The sequence below is a fragment of the Oryctolagus cuniculus genome, chromosome 9 (assembly GCF_964237555.1).
Source record: "Oryctolagus cuniculus chromosome 9, mOryCun1.1, whole genome shotgun sequence".
NCBI classification, from domain to species: Eukaryota; Metazoa; Chordata; class Mammalia; order Lagomorpha; family Leporidae; genus Oryctolagus; species Oryctolagus cuniculus.
Window position 1 is genome coordinate 116,063,923 of NC_091440.1, and position 21,732 is coordinate 116,085,654.

Sequence of the window (21,732 nt, forward strand, 5' to 3'; positions counted from 1 at the left end):
ATCCCCATGTCTATCTGTCAGTCTAGTTACTTATCTCTAAAGTATATAATTTTATACAATCAGATCATGTGGTATAGATTATTTATTAAGTCATATCTATATGTTTGCCTTCCTTCTTCTGTTAAGGAAGTAGGTTTTAAATTTTTATTTGAAAGGTAGAGAGAAGGTTAGATATACAGATCTCCCATCTTCTGACTCACTCCACAAGTGACTGGCAGAAACCAGGAGCTAAGATCTCAATCTGGGTCTCCCATGTTGATGGCATGAATACCAACTACTTGAGCCATAACTCCTTGTCTCCCAGGGTGTGCATTAGACAAAGCTGAATCTGGAGCAGAGCTAGGACTCAAATCTGACCATCTGATGTGGGATGGAAGCATTCCAATAGCAACTTAACTGTTGTACAAAATGCCTGCCATTGAAAGTAGCTATTTTTTTTAAAAGAATTGTTTTTCTGAGAGGCTAAGTGACAGGTAGTTTGGGAGACAGAGAAGGAGAGAAAGATCTTCCATCTACTGGTTCATGCCCCCAGATACCCACAACTTCGAGGGCTGAGCCAGGCTAACGCCAAGAGCCAGATCTTGCATGTGCATGGAGGAACCAAGTACTTGGGCCATCATCTGCCGATTCCCACGTGCATTAGAAAGAAACTAGACTGGCAGTGGAGGGCAAACTTGATTCCAGGCACTTTCAAATTGCATGCAGGCAACCCAAGTGGCAATTTAACCCAATGTGCCATAACACCTGTTTCTCATTTTTAGAACATGTTTATTTGAAAGGCAAAGTGACAGAGAAGGAGGGAGACAGAGATGAAAGCACCTGTATATCAATGCATCACCTGCCTACTACACCTCAATACTTAAGTTAATGCACGAGGACAGTATCTCCCTCATTTCTGCACAGAATGAATAAAATGTGCAACATTTTTAGTCATTTTGCATAAGTATCAAGTTCAAAACAATATCCGGAAAATGAGAAAATTTCTTACATTTTAAAGCAGTAACCTAAAGAAGTGAGGGTCACAATGTAAAATATTGCTAATTTTAGTGACTTAATTCACTATTTAAATACTATTAGCCTGGGAGAATTTTTATAATATTGCAAATTTGACTAATTGGATTTTGAAAAAAAAAATAAAGCATGAAGTAGTAAAATTCTAGAGATGTCAAACTTAAAAAGAAAAAGAAAATAAAAAGGTGCTAGGTTGACCTATATTCTGTCATTTAATTCCCTCAAGAAAATTGTTTCTCTGTTTCAAGGAATTAAGCTGTGGAACATTGTCAGCTTTCATTTTGCTGATACTATTATTTCTCTACAAGACGTTTTTAAATGCATATGCACACTAAAGAATTTAAGATAATTGTGAAAATTAAAATTGTTAAGAATTTTTTTGGTGTTACAATTTTTACAATGTTTAGAATTTGTTTTAGGAGTAATGATGAACTAAAGCTTTTTTTTTTTTTACATTTTAGACTGCATATTAAATTTAGTCTGTATCTTAAAAAACGAGAGAATATCTTCCAATAGTGTCAACATGCAAATCATTACTACGTGTAAGAATTAGTACGAAGTTCTTCCTTCTTGGGCTCCTCAAATTATTTCCTCTCATACTGCCAAATACTTAATGCTTTTATTATAGACTGTCAGCTGATCTTCAGAAAGAAGTACAATATTTGTTTTGAGCATTATTCTTGTCAGTTGAAACTTTGAGCTTATATTGTTGAATGGTTATAGAGCACAATTACTTACTTGTATTGAATACTTTATTAAGCAAAAATCTAAGACTTGAGCATTTTATTACCTCTCCTAACTAAGGAGATGGATTCTGGGCACTCATGCATATAGGACCATGATGAACAAAGACGACATTAGTAGCAAGATATGGGAGATACAAATAGTCCTTTATCTTTACTTTTTTTTTTAAAGATTGATTTATTTGAAAGACAAAGTTACAGAGAGAGGTAGAGAGAGAGAGAGGTCTTCCATCCACTGGTTCACTCCCCAGGTGGCCACAACAGCCAGAGCTGCAGCGATCTGAAGTCAGGAGCCAGGAGCTTCCTCTGGGTCTCTCACATGGGTGCAGGGGCCCAACGACTTGGGCCATCTTCTACTGCTTTCCCAGGCCATAGCAGAGAGCTGGGTCAGAGAGGAGCAGCCAGGACCAGAACCAGCACCCGTATGGGATGCCAGCACTTCAGGCCAGGGCGTTAACCCACTGTGCCACAGCACCAGCCCCTATCTTTACATTTGTAAATCTATTTTTTCATTTTATTTTTTTAATGTTAGTTCTTTTATTTTTTTTAATTTTTTTTTAAACTTTAATGAATATAAATTTCCAAAATACAGAATATGGATTACAATGGCTTCCCCCCCCATAATGTCCCTCCCACACACAACCCTCCCCTTTCCCACTCCCTCTCCCCTTCCATTCACATCAAGATTCATTTTCGTTTCTCTTTATATACAGAAGATCATATATACAGAAGATCAGTTTAGCAAACATTAAGTAAAGATTTCAACAGTTTGCTCCCACACAGAAACATAAAGTGAAAAATACTGTTTGAGTACTAGTTATAGCATTAGATCTCAATGTACAGCACACTAAGGACAAAGATCCTACATGAGGAGTAAGTGCACAGTGACTCCTGTTGTTGACTTAACAAATTGACACTCTTGTTTATGGCATCAGTAATCAACCTAGGCTCTTGTCATGAGTTGCCAAGGCTATGGAAGCCCCCTGAGTTCACATGACTCTGATAATTTTTAGACAAGGCCATGGTCAAAGTGGAAGTTCTTTCCTCCCTTCAGAGAAAGGTACCTCCTTCTTTGATGACCCATTCTTTCCACTGGGATCTCACTAGCAGAGGTCTTTCATTTAGTTTTTTTTTTTTTTTTTCCCCCAGCGTGTCTTGGCTTTCCATGCCTGAAATACTCTCATGGGCTTTTCAGCTAGATCCACATACCTTAAGGGCTGATTCTGAGGCCAGAGTGCTGTTTAGGACATCTGCCATTCTATGGGTCTGCTGTGTATCTCAGTTCCCATGTTGGATCATTCTCTCCCTTTATTCTATCAGCTAGTATTTGCAGACACTATTCTTGTTTATGTGATCCCTTTGGTTCTTAGTCCTATCATTATGATCAATTGTGAACAGAAATTGATCACTGGGACTAGTGAGATGGCATTGGTACATGCCACCTCGATTGCATTGAATTCGAATCCCCTGGTCTGTTTCTAACTCTACCGTTTGAGGTAAGTCAGCTTGAGCATGTCCCGAACTGCACATCTCTTCCCTCTCTTGTTCCCACTCTTATATTTAACAGCTATCACTTTTCAGTTAAGTTTCAGCACTTAAGAATTGTGTATTGATTACAGTATTCAACCAAAAGTATTAAGTAGAACAAACAAAAAAAAATACTAAGAGGGATAACATATCAAGTTGCTCATCAACAGTCAGGGTGAGGGCTGATCAAGTCACCGTTTCTCCTAGTGTTCATTTCACTTTAACAAGTTTCCTTTTTGGTGCTCAGTTCGTTGTCACCTATCAAGGAGAACAAGTGGTATTTGTCCCTTTGGGATTGGCTTATTTCACTCAGCATAATGTTTTCCAAATTCCTAACAGGGATCACTTTTCAGTTAAAATATAAACACCAAAGAACAATTGTGTGTTAATTACAGAGTTCAACAAATGGTACTAGAACAAAAAATACTAAAATGGATAAAGCATTACATTGTGCATCAACAGTCAGGACAAGAGCTGATCAAGTCACTGTTTCTCATAGTGTCAATTTCACTTCAACAAGTTTCCCCTTTGGTGCTCAGTTAGTTGTCGCTGATCAGGGAGAACATATGATATTTGTCCCTTTGGGACTGGCTTAATTCACTCAGCATGATGTTTTCCAAATTCCTCCATCTTGTTGCAAATGACCGGGTTTCGTTGTTTTTGACTGCTGTATAGTATTCTATAGAGTATTTTTTCATTTTATTTGAAAGAGATACACACAGTGCTTATGCATGTGGTGGTTTACACCTCAAATGCCTGCACCAGCCAGACCTGACTCTGGCCAAAATCTGAAGCTGGAAACTCAACCCAGGTCTCCTTCATGGCTGGCAGCAACCCAAGTACTTGAGGCATCATCTGTTGCCTCCCAGGGTGCATACTAGCAGGAATCTGTCATCAGAAGTGGAGCCGGGAATGGAATCTAGGCACTCCGATATGGGAAGCAGGCTCCCCAGCAGCCTCCTAAACACTGGACCAAGCACCTGCTCATGGCTTTTAGTCAGCAGCCAACTCAATCATCTGTTTCCTTAACTTAAAGCTTTTCCTGCACTTGTTTCCCTTGAACAGGGCCAAATTCACACTTCAGTGACCTAAGAAGTCACACAGGGCAGGGCATGTAGAAATGGCCTCCATTCAGTTCAATACTCTATCACTACCTCCTTGATATTCTCAATAGTCTCTAAAAAGCGTTCCTCACATTTGTGTTTTGCACTGGGCCTCACAAGTGATACATCTTATCCTGTCACTCAGACAAAGGCCCACAGAAAACACAAACCAAAATCACGCCATTCCTCCCACGTTCATTAATTCATTTGGAAATATCCTAGCTCAAGTAATCCAAGGTTTCCTAACTACCAGAATCCTCTTGAAACATAACCAGAGAGGGCAACAAATCTCTAAGTTATCTGATTAAGTATTATAAGCTCCAGACTCAACCAAACACTAAAAACAAAGTTGCTGAATCTCCATATATATATCCTTTTTTTGAGTTTTATTTATCTGTGTAGATTTATTTAAAAGGCAGAGAAACATCTTCCATCTACTGGTTCACTACCACAAATGCCTGCAACACTTAGGGCTGTACCAGCCCAAACCAGGAACCCAAAAGTCAACCCGGGCCTTCCAAACACCCACTCCTTAAGTATGTGTTCTTTAAATACCCTAATGCCATAATCCTGTATATACTCCAAAAAATTAATACAGCCCCATGTTAAATAATACTTTTATTTCCACTCACAAAAATTTTCTGTCCACAACCACCACACAGCTCTGACATGCATAACATAGGTTTCTCTCAAAGGTATAGAAATATTATAGATAACAGTAGAACATGATCAAAGACAACAATTTCCAGGGGTAAGAGGACAAGTTAATGAACATGTTAAGACACCACTGAATAGTTCAAGTGATTGCAAACACAAGCATTCCATCATTACCTCACATCACTAACTCCAATTTCAAATGTTAATTTAAAGGGAAATGTAAAGCTGTACAGTCTGCATGGCTGGGACTCATCGATTAGTGGTTTAGCTGCTGGCTCTGGCAGAGCCTTATAAATTATCAATTATCTATAGTTTGAAGTATATTAAGGTTGACAATTTAAATTTCAATACAACAAGATGGGAAGGGAGTATTATTTTCTAGAGGTACCTGTATTTATTCATTTTTGAAACTTCCAAAAATTTAAAGTAGTAGTCAAGGTCAATGTTTGTCCTAGTAGTTAAGAATGGACATGGGATGCCCACATCCAATATCAGGTGGTCTGGGTTCAAGTGCTGGATTCACTCTCAAGTCTACCTTCCTGTTAATGTGCACCTGGAAAGCAGTAGGTGATGGCTCAGTGTGGTTGATTCCCTGACACCCATACAGGAAAGCTAGGTTGAATTTCTGGTTCCTCACTTTGGCCTTACTTAGAACCAGCTGTGCATGCATTGGCTGTGTGAACCAGCAATCGGGAGCTCTTTCTGTCTCTCTTCCTCTCATAGAAACACTTTGTAAAAATAAAATAGTAATTTTCTGTGTTTTTTCATTCAACTTCATGTTTGGGATTAGTAAAAATATTTTAACTATTCCTTGAGGCTGATCTAAAAGACAAAAAAACGGAAAGAAGAGCTAACTTAGAGAAAGTGTTTGGATGCTGGAGATTTTAACTGAAATCTTAGAAATTAAACAATCTAAGCATATACTGGTGCTAGAGAAACACGAGAATCACGACAATGAATATAACTGGGTGGCAGATGAAGGTAGAGTGAGAAAGGTAATGCACATAAATTTTATCTTTCTTTTTATTCGGAAAATATTTTCAAAAGAAATACATCTAAGGCTGTCAAATAAAGGTAATTAATTATTAGAACAAAGTATTCTTAAGTGTCACAAGTATATAAATAAAAATTACTTAAAGTTTTGCTTTTAAAAAATGAAACAGTAATAACTAAAAATGTGTTCATTATATCAATAAATACATATATCCCTGTCATCTATTAAGAAAAGTTGTTTTCCAATTAGAGTAAAAATACAAATTGTAACTCAGACTTTGAGAAAACATACCCAAAGCAAAAGATTTTTTAAAAGATTAAAAAATTAAAATACATTCATAGGTTTATTAAGCAAATACAAAGAAAAATAAAAAAAAAGAGGCACAATTTCAGTAAAAGGAGAAAGGCCAGAAGGCATTCAACTAAACAATGAATAGACCACTAACTAAGGAATACAGTTCTCAAGAAAGATATGACCATCATGCAGCGGGAATTTGAGGCAGGAGTTAAGTCATGGCTTGCGATGCCTGTACCCCATGTTGGAGTAACCTGATTCGAGTCCTGGTTCCCCCACTTCCAATTCAGCATTCTTCTAATGTACACCCTGGGAGGCACCAGATGCCTTAAGTTCTTGTGTCTTTCCACCTGTTTGAGAAACCCAGGATTGAGTTCCAGGCTCCTGGCTTCTGCCTGGCCCAACCCTGGCACTCGTAAACATTTGGGGTGTTAACCAATGGATAGAAAAAAAAAAATCACACTCCCCTGTCTCTTTACCTTTCAAAATAAAATAAACTTATAAAATTTTTTCAATAGATATGAGCAGTTATGACTATATATAAAATAATGTAACAATAGATATGAAGCAAAAATTATTTAATAACCAAGGAGAAACATACTATAATATATATAAAACAGCATATTATGTATATATATAATAGCATAAACAACTTCATATCTGTCAATTTCATAAAGTCCAACTGGAAAACAATAAGTAAATCCCTAGGAGAATGAAATAATAAAATTAGAGGCAAAAGTAAGAAACATTTGATTAATTTATATCAAGTCCATCTTGAAAAGAATATATTTTCTCTTCAAGTGCTTATGAGCATTTATGAAACTAGGTAATATATTAGGCAAAAAAGTTATAGTAAATTACAAAACGTAGAAACAGTATAGATAGTATTCTCTAACCATGACCAAGGAAGGTAAAAAAAAAAAAAAAAAAGGAATGAAATCCTTGAGAAAGGTAAAGACACTAGGCTAGGGGCTAGAGTTGTAGCAGAGGTTAAGTCTCTACCTGCAGTGCCAGCATCCATATGAGCACCAGTTTGAATCCTGGATGTTTGCCTTCCAATCCATCTCCCTGCTACTGTACCTGGGAAAGTATTAACTGATAGCTCAAGTGTTTGGGCCTGTGCCCACCCACATGGGAGAGCCAGATGGAATTCCAGGATCCTGAGTTTGTCCTGGCTAAGCCCTGGCCATGACAGCCATTTGCAATCAAAACAACAGCTGGAAGATCTTTTTTCTGTCTCCCTCATTCCCAACTCTACCTTTGGAGTAAATTAGGGGGAAAAAAAAGGACAAAAACACTGACATTTGGGAATTCAAAAATCCATTTAAACAACCCTTAGGTCAAAGAGAATTACAATCAAATTTGCAAAATTTCAAAGGAATAACAATGACATACTTGTATTGCATCTCAAATCCGAAGAAAATAATTTTAAAATATGCTCAGGAGAATTAGATTAAGTGGAGTAAATTAATAAAAGATAAAAGTAGATGTTGAATAGTTACAACATAGAAAGCAGAACTAAAATATTAATTCACTGTTGATTCTAAAAATGGCAAGAAATACAAGTAAGAAAAATTCAAATATAAAAAATTAAAAATAAAAGAGGCAAAATTAAGGAATAGCAAAGTATTAGCTGTTCAATTCTATGAAAACAAATTTTAAATCTGTCTGAAATTGATGATTTTCTAGGAAAATACAATTTACTTACCCCAAAAAGATTTTAGGAAGATTAAATCTTATTTAATAAATGTAAGAAGCTTCAAAATGAAACCAAAACTTTTTTTTAAAAAGTAACAAGTTCAGATCATTTTCAGAGGAATTCTGCCAAACTTTTCATAGCAATCATTTACCAAATTCTGGAACCCAGTAAAGGAAAATTTCCCACTTTTATGAAGTACCTAAAATATTACGCTTATGACTTTTTAGCTGCCTGCTGCTACATAGAACAGTCTAGAGGATTTATAGCTTATCTACTCCAAGGGCTTTGTCCATAATCAGAACCATTTTTAAAATGACTAAATAAAATTTGAGAAAATACCAGAAGCACAAACCATGGCCAGAAGGCAAAAATCTAAACTGTTTGTCAACTGGATATACAATAATATTTCTTGCAAATATTCAACTAAGAGCCAGCACTGTGCCATAGTAGGCTAGGCATCCATCTATGGCGCCAGCATCCCATATATGCACCGGTTTGTGTCTAGGATGCTCCACTTCCGATCTAGCTTCCTGCTAATGCACCTGGGAAAGCAAGTGCTTGGGCCCCTGCGCCCATATGGAAGACCTAGAAGAAGCTCCTGGCTCCTGATCAGCCCAGCTCTTGCCCTTGTGGCCATCTGGGGAGTGAATCAGTGAATGGAAGACTTACCTCCTTCCTTCCCTCCCTCTCTCCTGCTCTTTCCACCCCTCCCCTAACTATGCCTCTCAAATAAATAAAGCTTAAAACAAACAAACAAACAAAAAAACACATCATAGGGCCAGGTGTTTGGCCAGCAGTTAAGATGCTGGCTAAGATGCCCACATCCCCCCACAGGGGTGCCCAAGTTAGATTCCAGCTCTTGATGTCAGCTGCCTAGCAGTGAAAATCCTTGGAGAAAACCAATCATGCCTCAAGTAATCAAGTCCCTACCACCCATGTGGGAACCTTGGATTGTGTTCCCTGTTCTTGGCTTTGGATCCTGCTCAGCTCTGGCAGTTATGGGCATTTGGGAAGTGAACCACTACATGGGATCTCTCTTAAAGAAAAATTATAAAGCCTCAAGAAGTTAAATAATGTACAATACATAAATAGATGGAACATAATAGAATGTCCATAAATAGAGTCCTACACATTCAGGATTTACCTTGACTAAAACTATAAGAAAAATTTCGGTACATGGTATTGGGATGTTACACTTCACACTTAATATGCCAGGATAAACAGAGGAAAAACTTTAGATGTAAGCGATGAAAGTGTATCTCGGATCTAAAAAATGGAAAAAAAAATCCTTTATTGTAAAATGAATTGCTATAGCTGATTCCAAATTCAGAAATCATAAGTATGCTAAATGGCATATAAAACACTATAACATTGTTTAAAAATAGATATGAGAAAATGGGTGAAATATTTGCAATTCAGACAAAATCATCTTAGAAAATGGTAAGCTGTATCAACACCAAATAGAAAACTAAGTAAAGCATATGTAAAGATAATCCATGAAAAAGAAAATACAAGAGGCTCTGAACTGAATGACAAAATACTGAACCTTGCTCATGAGAGAAATGCAAATTACACTGATTATCTTCTTTTTTCTCATCAGATTGGCAAAAACCCAAAGATTTAATTAACAAGCTTGGTTATAAATCAGCAGGCACTCTCATTCACTGTTGGTGGTAATGCAAATTGGTACAACCTCCATAAAAGGCAATTTGGAAGCATTTATCAAAGTTACAAATGCTAATACCCTTTGACCAGCAATTTAGCTGCTGGAAGTTTATTCTATGATTTGTGCACAGGTACAAAATGATTAATGTACAAAACGACTCATTAGAGCATGATTTGTAATAGCTGCAAAAGTTAGAGACAACCCCCAGTCCATCAGTGGGCAACTAGTTAAATAGTCTAAAAATGGAAATTTTTTAAAAAATAAAGAATCTCTATATTATTGATATGAAAATACCCCCAAAGGTCTTTGTGGAGAATAGTACCTGTGCTATGGCCTTTGTGGAAGAAGGGGAAGTAGGTTTATTCATGTGTTCTTCTGTGGAGCAACTTTGGAGGAATAGGAATCTCTGTGGATGAGCATGTGGGGCAATATTAAAACAAGGGTGGAGACTGAGTGGACAGAGGTTAGAAATGACATCACGGGCCGGCGCCGTGGCTCAATAGGCTAATCCTCCACCTTGCGGCGCCAGCACACCGGGTTCTAGTCCCGGTCGGGGCGCCGGATTCTGTCCCAGTTGCCCCTCTTCCAGGCCAGCTCTCTGCTATGGCCAGGGAGTGCAGTGGAGGATGGCCCAGGTGCTTGGGCCCTGCACCCCATGGGAGACCAGGAAAAAGCACCTGGATCCTGGCTCCTGCCATCGGATCAGCGCGGTGCGCCGGCTGCAGCGGCGGCCATTGGAGGGTGAACCAACGGCAAAGGAAGACCTTTCTCTCTGTCTCTCTCTCACTGTCCACTCTGCCTGTCAAAAAAAAAAAAAAAAAAAAAAAAAAAAAAAAAGAAATGACATCACGGCTTCTTACCATATACTTTCTAAGTAAGTAAGCATTCTCAATCATTATTTTAGCTGTTCGTTGCGTTAACAAGATACCTGAGGCAGAATGACTTTATTGAGACAGAAGGTTTATTCAGTAAACAGGTTTGGACATTCACAGGCACGCTCCTGGAACTGGCTCAGCTCTGGCTCACTCTCCTTGTGGCATCACATCACGGCAGAGGCGCCCTGTGAGGAAGCATCACAGCCAGAAACGGGATCAGAGATCTGGGCAGGGCCGGCTCAGGGTCTCAGGAGAAACACCTGATTCTTTTGGAGTTTGTGCCCTCAGTTGACTGAAGGAACGCCCAAGTGCCTCACCCTCTTAAAAGTTCCACCTGATCTTGCACCACCACCACCCTGGGAACCAAGCTCTCAGTCTATGCACCTCTGAGGGGAAACAAACATAACCCACACCACAGCACATACAAATATATCATCACCTGAGAAACTCACCTGTGAAATGCTATCTTAACATGTCACTGAACATGAGATGCATGGTCATGTATTAGTTGTTGCAGTGCTATGCACACAAGCACTACAACACAACCATCCCTAAAGACCAGTAAAATTTTAACAGTCCCTGTGGTTAGTATAAATGGTTACATTAATCCTGGTCAAATCCCTCAGTCTAACTTGAAGCAAAGAAAATATTCTAGCATTTCTTTTCCCTTGTGAAGCTATGTTCAAATTCTCCCATCCTTCATTTACACTATATCCCTTTTACCATAGCCTCCTTTTGTTCCTTTATACCATGATGCCTATCCTATGAGCATGGTCTTAGCAGATCAGTTGACCCCACATCACCAGCTGTCTACCTAACCCTAGACCAAGCACCTCAGTTTCCTCATCTATAAAATTGAGAAAATCCAAGCTTCAGAAATGTGCTGTGAGGATTTAGTGAGTGGCTGCACAGAGGGCTGCTGGACTGGCAGGAACAGTTTTGGAAATAGTAAGCCTATTTTCAATGCATTCACTATGAAGACTTGCCAGTGTCCCAACTTTGAGTTCTGAACTCTGGTATGCTTTGGTGGATATCCTGGTTACTAATCTTGTACAAGAGCTCTAGGGTGAAATATTATCTTCATTCAGTTCTATTAGCAATCATACCAGTTGTACCTTTTCTATTTAAGCATTCAATCATGAATTTATGCTAATTTCCTTCCTTTCAATTAAAATTCCTGATTAAAAACAGTCTATTAATAATCTTTCACTTTAATTCAAATATACTGCTCCTTGTTTAGTACCTTCATACCAAACATTGAAGTCTGATTTACATCAATACTATGCTTAGAATTAACTCACAATCTTACTCACAAAGTCTCAGTTATTATCATCAATATATTGCAAATGATTTATTATATTTATGTAACCTTTATTTTAGTTGTAAGAAACATCCTTTATAGTGTTAATAATCCACATTATTAGAAGTGAAATTAATATTAGCTACATGATTTGGGTATACTATTCTAATAAATGTTAAAGGATAAAGAGAAGTTAACATACTGCTCAGATATAATTTTCAAATATTAGACAAGATTAGAGAGATAGGATCGACTATCAGGGAATAAGGATTATAATAAGTTCCAAACTGAACAGTGAGAGATCTTTGTTTATTAATATTTTTTTCCAAATGCCCTCAGAAATATAAAACGAAAGCTCATGAAAGGAAATACTAGAAAAAACTTAATTATGCTTAATCCTTGGGGTATAAAACTTAAGTTTAATTAAGCTAAACTTCTAATTTTCATGATATAACTGAAGCAAAATATCAAGGTTATTTCTTTTGTTAGACATGTTTGGTTAGTATTTTATATAAGGAACAAGCATTGGTTTCTGGCCCTTGGAAATTCAGTGGGAAAGTAAACCCTGAGAATGACTGTATTCCATTAAACAAATTGAGACATAAAATAATTACACCATGAATATTGAATGCTAAAGTCTATACTAAAAGATACCAGGGAGAGGTGAAAAGTTGTTTGGCTTTTTTTTTTTATTCAAAGGACAGAGTATCAGAGAGAGGGGAGAAAGAGAGATCTTCTGTCCACTGGTTCACTCCCCAGATGGGTGTAACAGCCAGGACTGGGTCAGGCAAAAGCCAGGAGCTTCTTCCAGGTCTCCTAGGTGGGTGGCAAGGGCCCAACCTCTTGGGTCATCTTTGGCTGCTTTCCCACACCATTAGCAGGGAGCTGGATCAGAAGTGGAACAGCTAGGAAAGGAACCAAACCCAGACCCAGAAGCGATGTCAGCATCAAAGGCAGTGGCTTAACCCACAACACCTACCCCAACTATTTTGCAGTTTAATTTGGTCTTAAAGAAAGGTAAATGTTCCAGGGCCGGCATTACAGTGTAGTAGATAAAGCCACCACTTGTGACACCAGCATCACATGGCCACCAGTTTGAATCCCAGCTGCTCCACTTCTGATCCAGCTCCCTGTTAATGTACCTAGGAAAGCAACTGAAGATGGCCCAGCTCCTTGGGCCCCTGCATCCATGTGGGAGACCTGGAATAAGCTGCCTTTTCCTGGCTTCAGATAGGCCCAGTTCTGGCCATTGCAGCCATCTGAGAAGTGAAGCAGTAGATGGAGATCTCCCCTTCTCTCTCTGTCTCTCCCTCTCTGTAACTCTGCCTTTCAAATAAATTAAAAAAAAAAAAAAGATAAATGTTCAATAGCCAAATGGTGAATGAGATGGTTTCAATGAGGGGAATAATTTGAGAACCTACTAAGGAAAGTATAGAGACCATTGGTGAAATGGAACATGTGGACTCTACAGTATAGAATAATAGTAGGAAATAAAACAAGAAATAAAATAGTGGGAAATAAAACAAGACTGAGAAATTACTTTTCAAATGCATTGAAAAGCTTAAAAAGGTAAAAGTAGTAAAAGATGTTTCATAGAAACTTTATAAAATAAATACTAGTAATTGTGAATAAGTAAATATTGGGTCTGGGAGGGGATATAAGAATATTCTAGTACAAGCAAAATGTTTATATGAATCTGAATTAAGTGCCATGGATCCTGAGAGGGAGAGATGAATAAATCAAGAGAATCCTTAGTACCTACAGGCATTTACTCTGTGACTACTTTTAGAGGTTATTTATCATTTCAACTATTCCGAGTAAGTAACTTTCCAATTTACAGAGCCGATTAACTTAATCATGATGACATAGTCTTAAAGCAGTTAGGATGAGACTTTATCTCCAGACTGACTGATTTCCAAAGCCCGCCATTCCGATCTGTGTGATCTCTAATACCTAAGCTCATTGTACTGAATGTAGCATGAAAATTGGAGCCAAAAGTGACAGAGGTTTCAAGTACAGGGGTTGGGGCTTTGGTGCAGAAGTTAGGATGCTGCTTGACCACATCTCATAGGGGACTCTGTGGTTCAAGTTCTGGCTCTGCTCTCCATTCCAGCTTCCTCTTAATGCACACTCTTCCAGGCAGCAGACAATGGCCCAAGTACTTGAGTCCCTACCATCCACATGGGAGATTTGGATTCATTTGAAGACACCCCACCCCCAAGCATTTGGATAGTGAACTAGTAGACCAAAAACCGTCTCTCTGCCTCTCAATATGTATTATGTTACTGTGTATATGTTCTCTTAAAATAAATTCACTGTTTTTTTTTTTTAAAAAAAGCTATTAGAAGAGTTACTACTTCAAGATTAGACACAACTGCCACCTCTACCCAACCAATCCTGCCTCCTGCTAAGTATTCAGTTTTCAACAGAATCTCAAGAATGTTTCTTTTATTCATTGGCCCTTTTTAGATTCTTTAAGTGCTGTGTATTCTGTGATGAGCTAATTCAATCTTAACTCACTGCAGTCCTATTGTTTTATCAGGTGAACAATTTCCTGACAAGAAGCCGAAGGTGCAGTTAGTCATATCATATGAGGATGTGAAGCTGACCATACTAGTGAAACACATGAAAAACATTGTAAGTTTATTACATACACTAGGAAATAGGTAAATGCACATTTAGAAACCGTTCGCCTCGTTTGGACAATTGATGTCAACATTAATGAGAGGAATGGGTCTAGCAACCACGTTGAAGAAGGAACACCAAACCAATTACAATTCTTTTGTCTCAGTGTGATTGTGATCCTTGGGTAAAGACTACAAGGTACCTCATTTAATTTTCCTCTATGATTTTCCTTGTGAATTATGAGGGAAAAACTAAATCATGAAAGACTCAGAGAAGCTCATAGAGAAGATACCGGTATTAGGCACAGAATTCAAGTCAACTGTCCCCCAAACTCAGCAAGATGAGATGGAAGCAAACTCATCTGAAGCCAAAAAATTGTTAGCGTTTCTCCTGAAATTCCCATTGTACCTTGAGTTATATCATGGTTATCATATCCTATTATAATAGCTTACGCATATTTCTTTCCTCAAATGGACTTTGTTTTTTTAGAACAGAAGCTCCATCTTTGAATCATCCAAACCCAGAACAAAATTTGTAGTCAGATTCTAAGAAAAACTAAAAGCTGTACTTTGTTATATCCTAGTGAAGGCTGGGTCATATCAGAGGCAAAGATAGTAACTGAGCCATGTCATTAAGAAAGAGAGGGAGCTTTCCAAATCTCAGGGTTTGTGACTAATGATCTGAGTATGGGCACAGTACATGGAACCTAACCATGTTTTTCAATCCTCAAGTTTAGGCAAAATGGATCCTACATGTGGTGTATCTCTTCAGAAGACCTCAATGTAGTTAGAGAAAGTCAGTAACAACTTTGGCTCTTTTGCATATAAATCTCTCAGGCTGTGTTTGGAACACTGTAAAGGAAGAAATCATTCACATGAAAAAATTAAAATAAAAATTTCTTCACATATTTCTGGAGCATATTCGAACAAAATTTATTTAATGAAAATCATTGACATGATTTCCAGAGGACAACTTGTTACAAATTTAGTACTGGCCAGACATCCAAGGATGCTTATTTGTTAATCTGTGATATTCACCATCAGAAGTTCCTGTAATATCTATATAGTGTTCAGTTTTCTGATCTTTTACTTATGATAGTATTTTTCATTGCTTCTGATATCACAACACCTTAAATGAGAATAGCAGTTGTTTAGAATGCTCTTACATTGGGAAATGAAGATTCAATTAGTTGTTATTTATGGCCACAGCATGCTCATGGACTTTAAGCATGACAAACTGTAATATTACAAAATATGGTTAATCAAGTTAGCAGAACTTATATGTATATGATTTATGATTGTTAGCTTTAAAAACAGTCCCCTTAGAAACTATATTTCAGTGATGTTGTCATTATTCAAAACATCTTAGAGAATGCCTATTGAGATTTCTCTTAGATCCAAAATATAAACTGCAGAGTAAGCTAAATGATATTACTCAAGGGTCATGCCCTATTTTTGATCAAAAGCAATATTAACCAACTTGGCCACCCATTTCATTCACCAGATGAACCCTCAAATTACTTTTGACAGCTTTCAAAAATGCATTTTACACTCAAATGAGGTTGCACTACCAAGGAGGCTATTCACAACCAATGTGCAGGAACGAAAGATGGGGAATGAGTAAGAGCCAGCAAGAAATTCAGGTCGAGATCAGGTTATGAGTAAATGACCAATGATCAGGTGAATTCTCTAAAATGCATGCAACTACTCAAGGTCTATCTACTGCCACTGTCTTCAACCTAAAATGGCGTTAAATAATGTAATTTTTTTCCAGTTTAACTTCTCAGTCTACTTGATGGTTCTTCTCTTCTCAGTCTCTTACCATTGAAATATTTCAGTGCCCTGAAAATCAGTCCTAGATCTCTTCTCATCTTTTCTCTCTAATCTTATGGCTATGCTCATAAATATCACTGTCTTTTCCTTCCACATCTGCAACTCCACCCTAAAATCCTCAAAATCTACTAGACAGGTAATAGGCATTTTTTTAACTTTTATTTAATGAATATAAATTTCCAAAGTACAACTTATGGATTACAATGGCTTCCCCCCATAACGTCCCTCCCACCCGCAACCCTCCCCTTTCCCTCTCCCTCTCCCCTTCCATTCACATCAAGATTATTCACCAGATCAAATTTCTGGTGACCCTCCTCCTAGGCTTGCTTCTTCTGCAGTCCTTCTCCTCAGTACACAGCATCTTCATCTTTGTCGTTACTCAGATTAAGATCACTTGAGTCATCGTGTTGACCCCTCTGATAAAACAGATGTAGTTTGTCAGCAAATTCCATCAGTGTGCTTTAAAACTAAATCCAGAACCCCCTCCCTTTCCATCTCCATCACTGCCACCATGGTTTCAATCCAGCATTATCTCTTACCTGAATTGTTGCTGCGGCTTCTTAACACTACCTCTGCCTTTATTTCTTGACACTCTTTTCCTAACCTGATAGAATATCCCTTTAGGGATACAGCTCAGATTTTGCAATCTTCTCTTCATACCTCTTGGAGGAATGAATCTCATGTCATTTGCAATGACAGTTGAGGTATCTATCAGTGACTTAGAGACCTCAGCCAGCTGATCCCTTTGCCCTCCCTAATGTCACCTCATCCTATCACAGATTCCGCTTTCACTCCACCCTAGCTTCCATCAGCAACTTTCTTGCTGTTCCTTGAAAACTGCAGGCATGCTGCTACCCCAAGACCTTTGCATCCACTTAGCTTTTGTTCTACCTATTCCATGAATACAGAATACTTTCTCAAGCCCATGGCTCATAGTTCCTGAGCATACATGCTCTCTTGTCAATGAAGTCCTCTCTGATTTCCATATGTAAAACTACAACTTCTTTTATTTGTCTCTTCCAATCTTTCTTTCCTGCTTTTTTTCCTTCTGCCTTATATCACTGCTATTACCCAAGTCTAGGATAAGGCTATGTACAGATCAAAGTAGCTGTTCAATACAAGATTATACTTCAGTGAGAACTAGATTTTTCTCACCTCCTAAAAAACATCCACAGTTCTCATGAACTTCATTTTCACCTCTTTTTAAAACATAACTATTTCATCTGCTTATCTGAAAATAGCATTTTAATATAAATGACATTAAAAACTATTTATAAATTCTGAACCTATTTCCTTTGCTCATTTCAAGTTTCAGCTAATTGTTATTTATTTTTTGAGCCATGAGTACATTCACATGCCAAAGTAATCAGACTAAAGAAGTCGTGCTTGATTTTTCATTAATATTAAAATGAATTATGCCTACAGTTCTGTTATATTTAATATTAAGTTTGATGAAAAGAATTGTTTATCTTATATTAAATCTTTGAAGCTTTGCTCAAAGAATTACTTCCCTCCTGTGAGATCAGAAGCTGAAACAAAATTGCTAAAATTCTCAAAGCAGCACAATATGATTTACTTTGGTGAACAGAGATTGACAAAGCACTACAGTTAGTTAAGAGCTTGGCCAATATTCTTTTAAACTTATGTTTTATTTTGATATAACAATGAAGCATATAGAAATCATTGAATTTGAAATATTTTTAAAAACTTAGCACTTTCTCATGTATCCCATGTATCTGTTTTCACTTGAGTTTATAGATTTCCCTTGTCTATATCATTCTAGGCCATTTTCTTCTTCTTCTGTGGAATGTGAGTATTCCAGAAGGTTCTAGAAATGATCAATAAGATAAGACTTTCTACTGATAGACTCTACCCACAGTGGCAATCTCATACTATAGAAGAATAAAATTTAAACATTTAAAACAAGCAAATGATATAAGAAACAAAACCCTCAGTTGTACTATTTTATTTTTTCACAATCCATGAAATTAAAAATAGTCATACAAAATGAACAGAGGGGAGGGAGGGAGAAACAGTCAAATAAAAGAACCCCAGACTAGACAGACTGACACACACACTTTATTATTAATTAATGTGTATGAGTATAGTCTAAGAGTTTGTATTTTTTAAATGATTTATTTGAAAGGCAAAGTTTAACAGAGATAGAAAGACAGAGGTCATCCATCTGCTGGTTCACTCCCCAAATGGCCGCAATCAGCAGAGCTGGGCCAATCCAAAGCCAGGAGCTTCTTCCAGGTCTCCCATGTGGGCGGCAGGAGCCCAGACACTTGGGCCATCTTCCACTGCATTCCCAGGAGCATTAGCAGGGAGCTGAGTCCCAAGTGAAGAAGCTAGTACTCAAACCAGCACCCATACTTTACCAGCTATGCCACAACACCAGCCCCTGTCTGAGGGGTCTTATTTTCAAGATGTAACTTCCTAACAACCTGCAACTTCTGTTCTGCAAGTTTGTGTCGCGACATCTGCTTCTCTGCTCTCAGGATTCTTGGTCTCAGATTCTCCTTATCTCCACGTCTAGACTTATTTTCCTCTCTTTTGCTGTAAAATGAGCCTTCCAGAGGTTCTCTAAATAAGGTCTATGGATGACTTGCATCAGAGAGACATTTCCCAGGTGGCTAGTTGCTATACAAATAGCCTTCTACATCCAAGTTTAGTACTTGGCACCAAGTGGATTGTTTGCTGTTGGAGTAGAACAGAGACAGTACTTGGACTTTAAGATTGAGGATGGTGAAAATAAGGCAGAGAAAATGGTAACGTTTGATCCATGAAAGTAAAATCTTTTATGTACTCATATGTAGTAAACTTTAAAATAGTCACAGATAAAGACTACATCAATAGTTTTTTTTTTTTAATTCTTGCTTTTATTTTGGGTATCATTTGTCTTTTAAGAACCTAATTAGCTTGAGATTCAATCAGATTTGTAGATACAATTCAAAGAATATAATGATACATTATTAATTTGTTTGACAAAGGTATAAAACAAAGTTTGAGAAAACTGCTTGTAGAAATACTGATAGTCATTTTACTTCTATTTTGCTTCTATTCTTATATTTTTTAATCTTCCACATAAGAGAACATGCAGTATCTTTCCTTCTGTCCAGCTTATTTCACTAAACATGTCTTCCAATTATAACCATTTTGATGCATATAGAATTTGTATTCCTTTTGTAGCTGAGTATCATTTTATTGTAGGTACACACATACACACACACACACACACATACATTTTCTTACCCATTCATCCGATTATGGGCACCTTGACTGATTCCATAGTTTAGCTGTTTTGAATAGTGCTGCTATAAACATGGTAATGCAAGTATCTCTTTGATACAACGTACTCATGTCTTTTGTATATACACCCAGTAGTAGAATTGTTGGATCTTACAACAAATCTATTTCTACTTTTTTTAAAAGAAAACCTCATATTGTTTTCCACAGTGGGTGTACTAATTTACATTCCCACCAACAGTATATAAGTGCTCCCCCGCCTTTCTCTATATCCTCACCAGGATTTGTTGCTGTCTTTTAGATAAGAGCTGTTCTGAGAGAGGTGAGGTATTGCCTCATTGTGGTTTTGATTTGCATTTCCTTGAGAAAAACTGATACTCAACATTTTTTTCCATGTATTTGTTAGTCATTTGTATTTTTTATTTAGTAAATATAAAATTTCGAAAGTACAGTTAATGGATTACAATGGCTTCCCCCCCACACAATTTTCCTCCCACTCACACCCCTCCCATCTCCCACTCCCTCTCCCATTCCATTCACATCAAGATTCATTTTCAATTTTCTTTATATACAGAAGATCGATTCAGTATATATTAAGTAAAGATTTCATCAGTTTGCACCCACACAGAAACATGAAGTATAAAATACTGTTTCAGTACTAGTTATAGCATTAATTCACATTGGACAACACACTAAGGACAGATCCCACATGAGAAGTGCACAGTGACTCCTGCTGTTGACTTAACAATTTGACACTCTTGTTTATGGCGTCAGTAATCTCCCTAGGCTCTAGTCATGAGTTGCCAAGGCTATGGAAGCCTTTTGAGTTTGCCGACTTCCATCTTATTTAGACAAGGCCATAGTCAAAGTGGAAGTTCTCTCCTCCCTTCAGAGAAAGGTACCTCCTTCTTTGATGGAGCCCTGTTCTTTCCACTGGGATCTCACTCACAGAGATCTTTCATTTAGGTCTTTTTTTTTTTTTTTTTCCAGGGTGTCTTGGCTTTCCATGCCTAAAATACCTCATGGGCTCTTCAGCCCATGATCAATTTCAGTTCACAATTGATCACACTGATAGGTCTAAGAGTCAAAGGGGTCACACAAACAAAACTAGTGTCTGCTAATACTAACTGATAGAATCAAAAAGGGAGAGAACAATCCATCATGGGAAGTGGGATACACAGTAGACTCAGAATGGCAGATGTCCTAAATAGCACTCTGGCCTCATTTGTATTTCTTTTGAGAACTGTCTATTGAGGTCTTTTGCCCATTCCTTAACTGGCTTAGTAGTTACTTCATTGTTTAACTTTTTAAAACATGGATTCTTACAGGAAATTTGCAGCTACTTCATCCTCTAAGTGCTTTAATCAAAACAAATTATAACTACTTAATAAAAGATGACTTCCTAGTAGCAATCAGCTGTATCTGGCATATATTTCATGAAGAAGAAAATGTTTCTCTGGAGTTTGACCTATGATGGCATTGCTCTTCCAATTCAAAGAATAAGATACAAAGAAATAGGTAATTAGTAGCAACCAACCCAAATCAAAAATCCTGATTTTTAAACCAAGACAAACCCCTAAGGATCAATTATTTCTTCATGAAATTAACTAATTTTTTCTATAAACCAGTTATCATTAATCTTTTTCTAAGAGTCAACACCTTTAAAGATTCCTTCCTTCTTGAACTTTTCTGTTCCCAGTACCTCCATGAAACTTAACTATACATTCTCTAAACTTCTTTGGCAGCACTCTTTCTGAGGCTTCTTTAGCTCTTATAAATTTACAGTAGATAATGTATGCAGTATTGTAGCCAATGGTTTCAAGCTTAGCACTACAATGTGAAGATTTTCCAGTTTTCACAATTTTCACTTTTGAAATTAATTCTCTAAGAAGTATCATCCATTATTGGGACTTCAACAGTAATATTACTTATAAATTAATAACTATATTTATCTTTTCCTGGATCCCATTTACATACTTCCACCTACCTGGGGTGCATGTAAATTAGGATAACATGTCATCTCTTCAAACTCAAGGATTCTGAAATGTGACCCTTCGTATTCCACTAAAACCAGCTCTCATCTGGAATTATTTCTGTGAATTGCTTCACCATCTTCAAGTAACCCCTGATTAGAACTTCATAATTTACATTCTGTAT

General features: G+C 37.4%; 1 protein-coding gene across 2 annotated transcripts in view; it reads left to right on the plus strand.

Annotated features, from left to right (window-relative positions):
* PIK3C2G (phosphatidylinositol-4-phosphate 3-kinase catalytic subunit type 2 gamma) overlaps nt 1-21,732 on the plus strand; it is a 464,615-nt gene that overhangs the window by 415,241 nt on the left and 27,642 nt on the right. For both annotated transcript variants that reach the window (XM_051850300.2, XM_017343356.3), the window contains exon 32: nt 14,412-14,506. In XM_051850300.2, the coding sequence (XP_051706260.2) occupies nt 14,412-14,506 (95 nt within the window). The remainder of the gene's footprint in view (nt 1-14,411; nt 14,507-21,732) is intronic.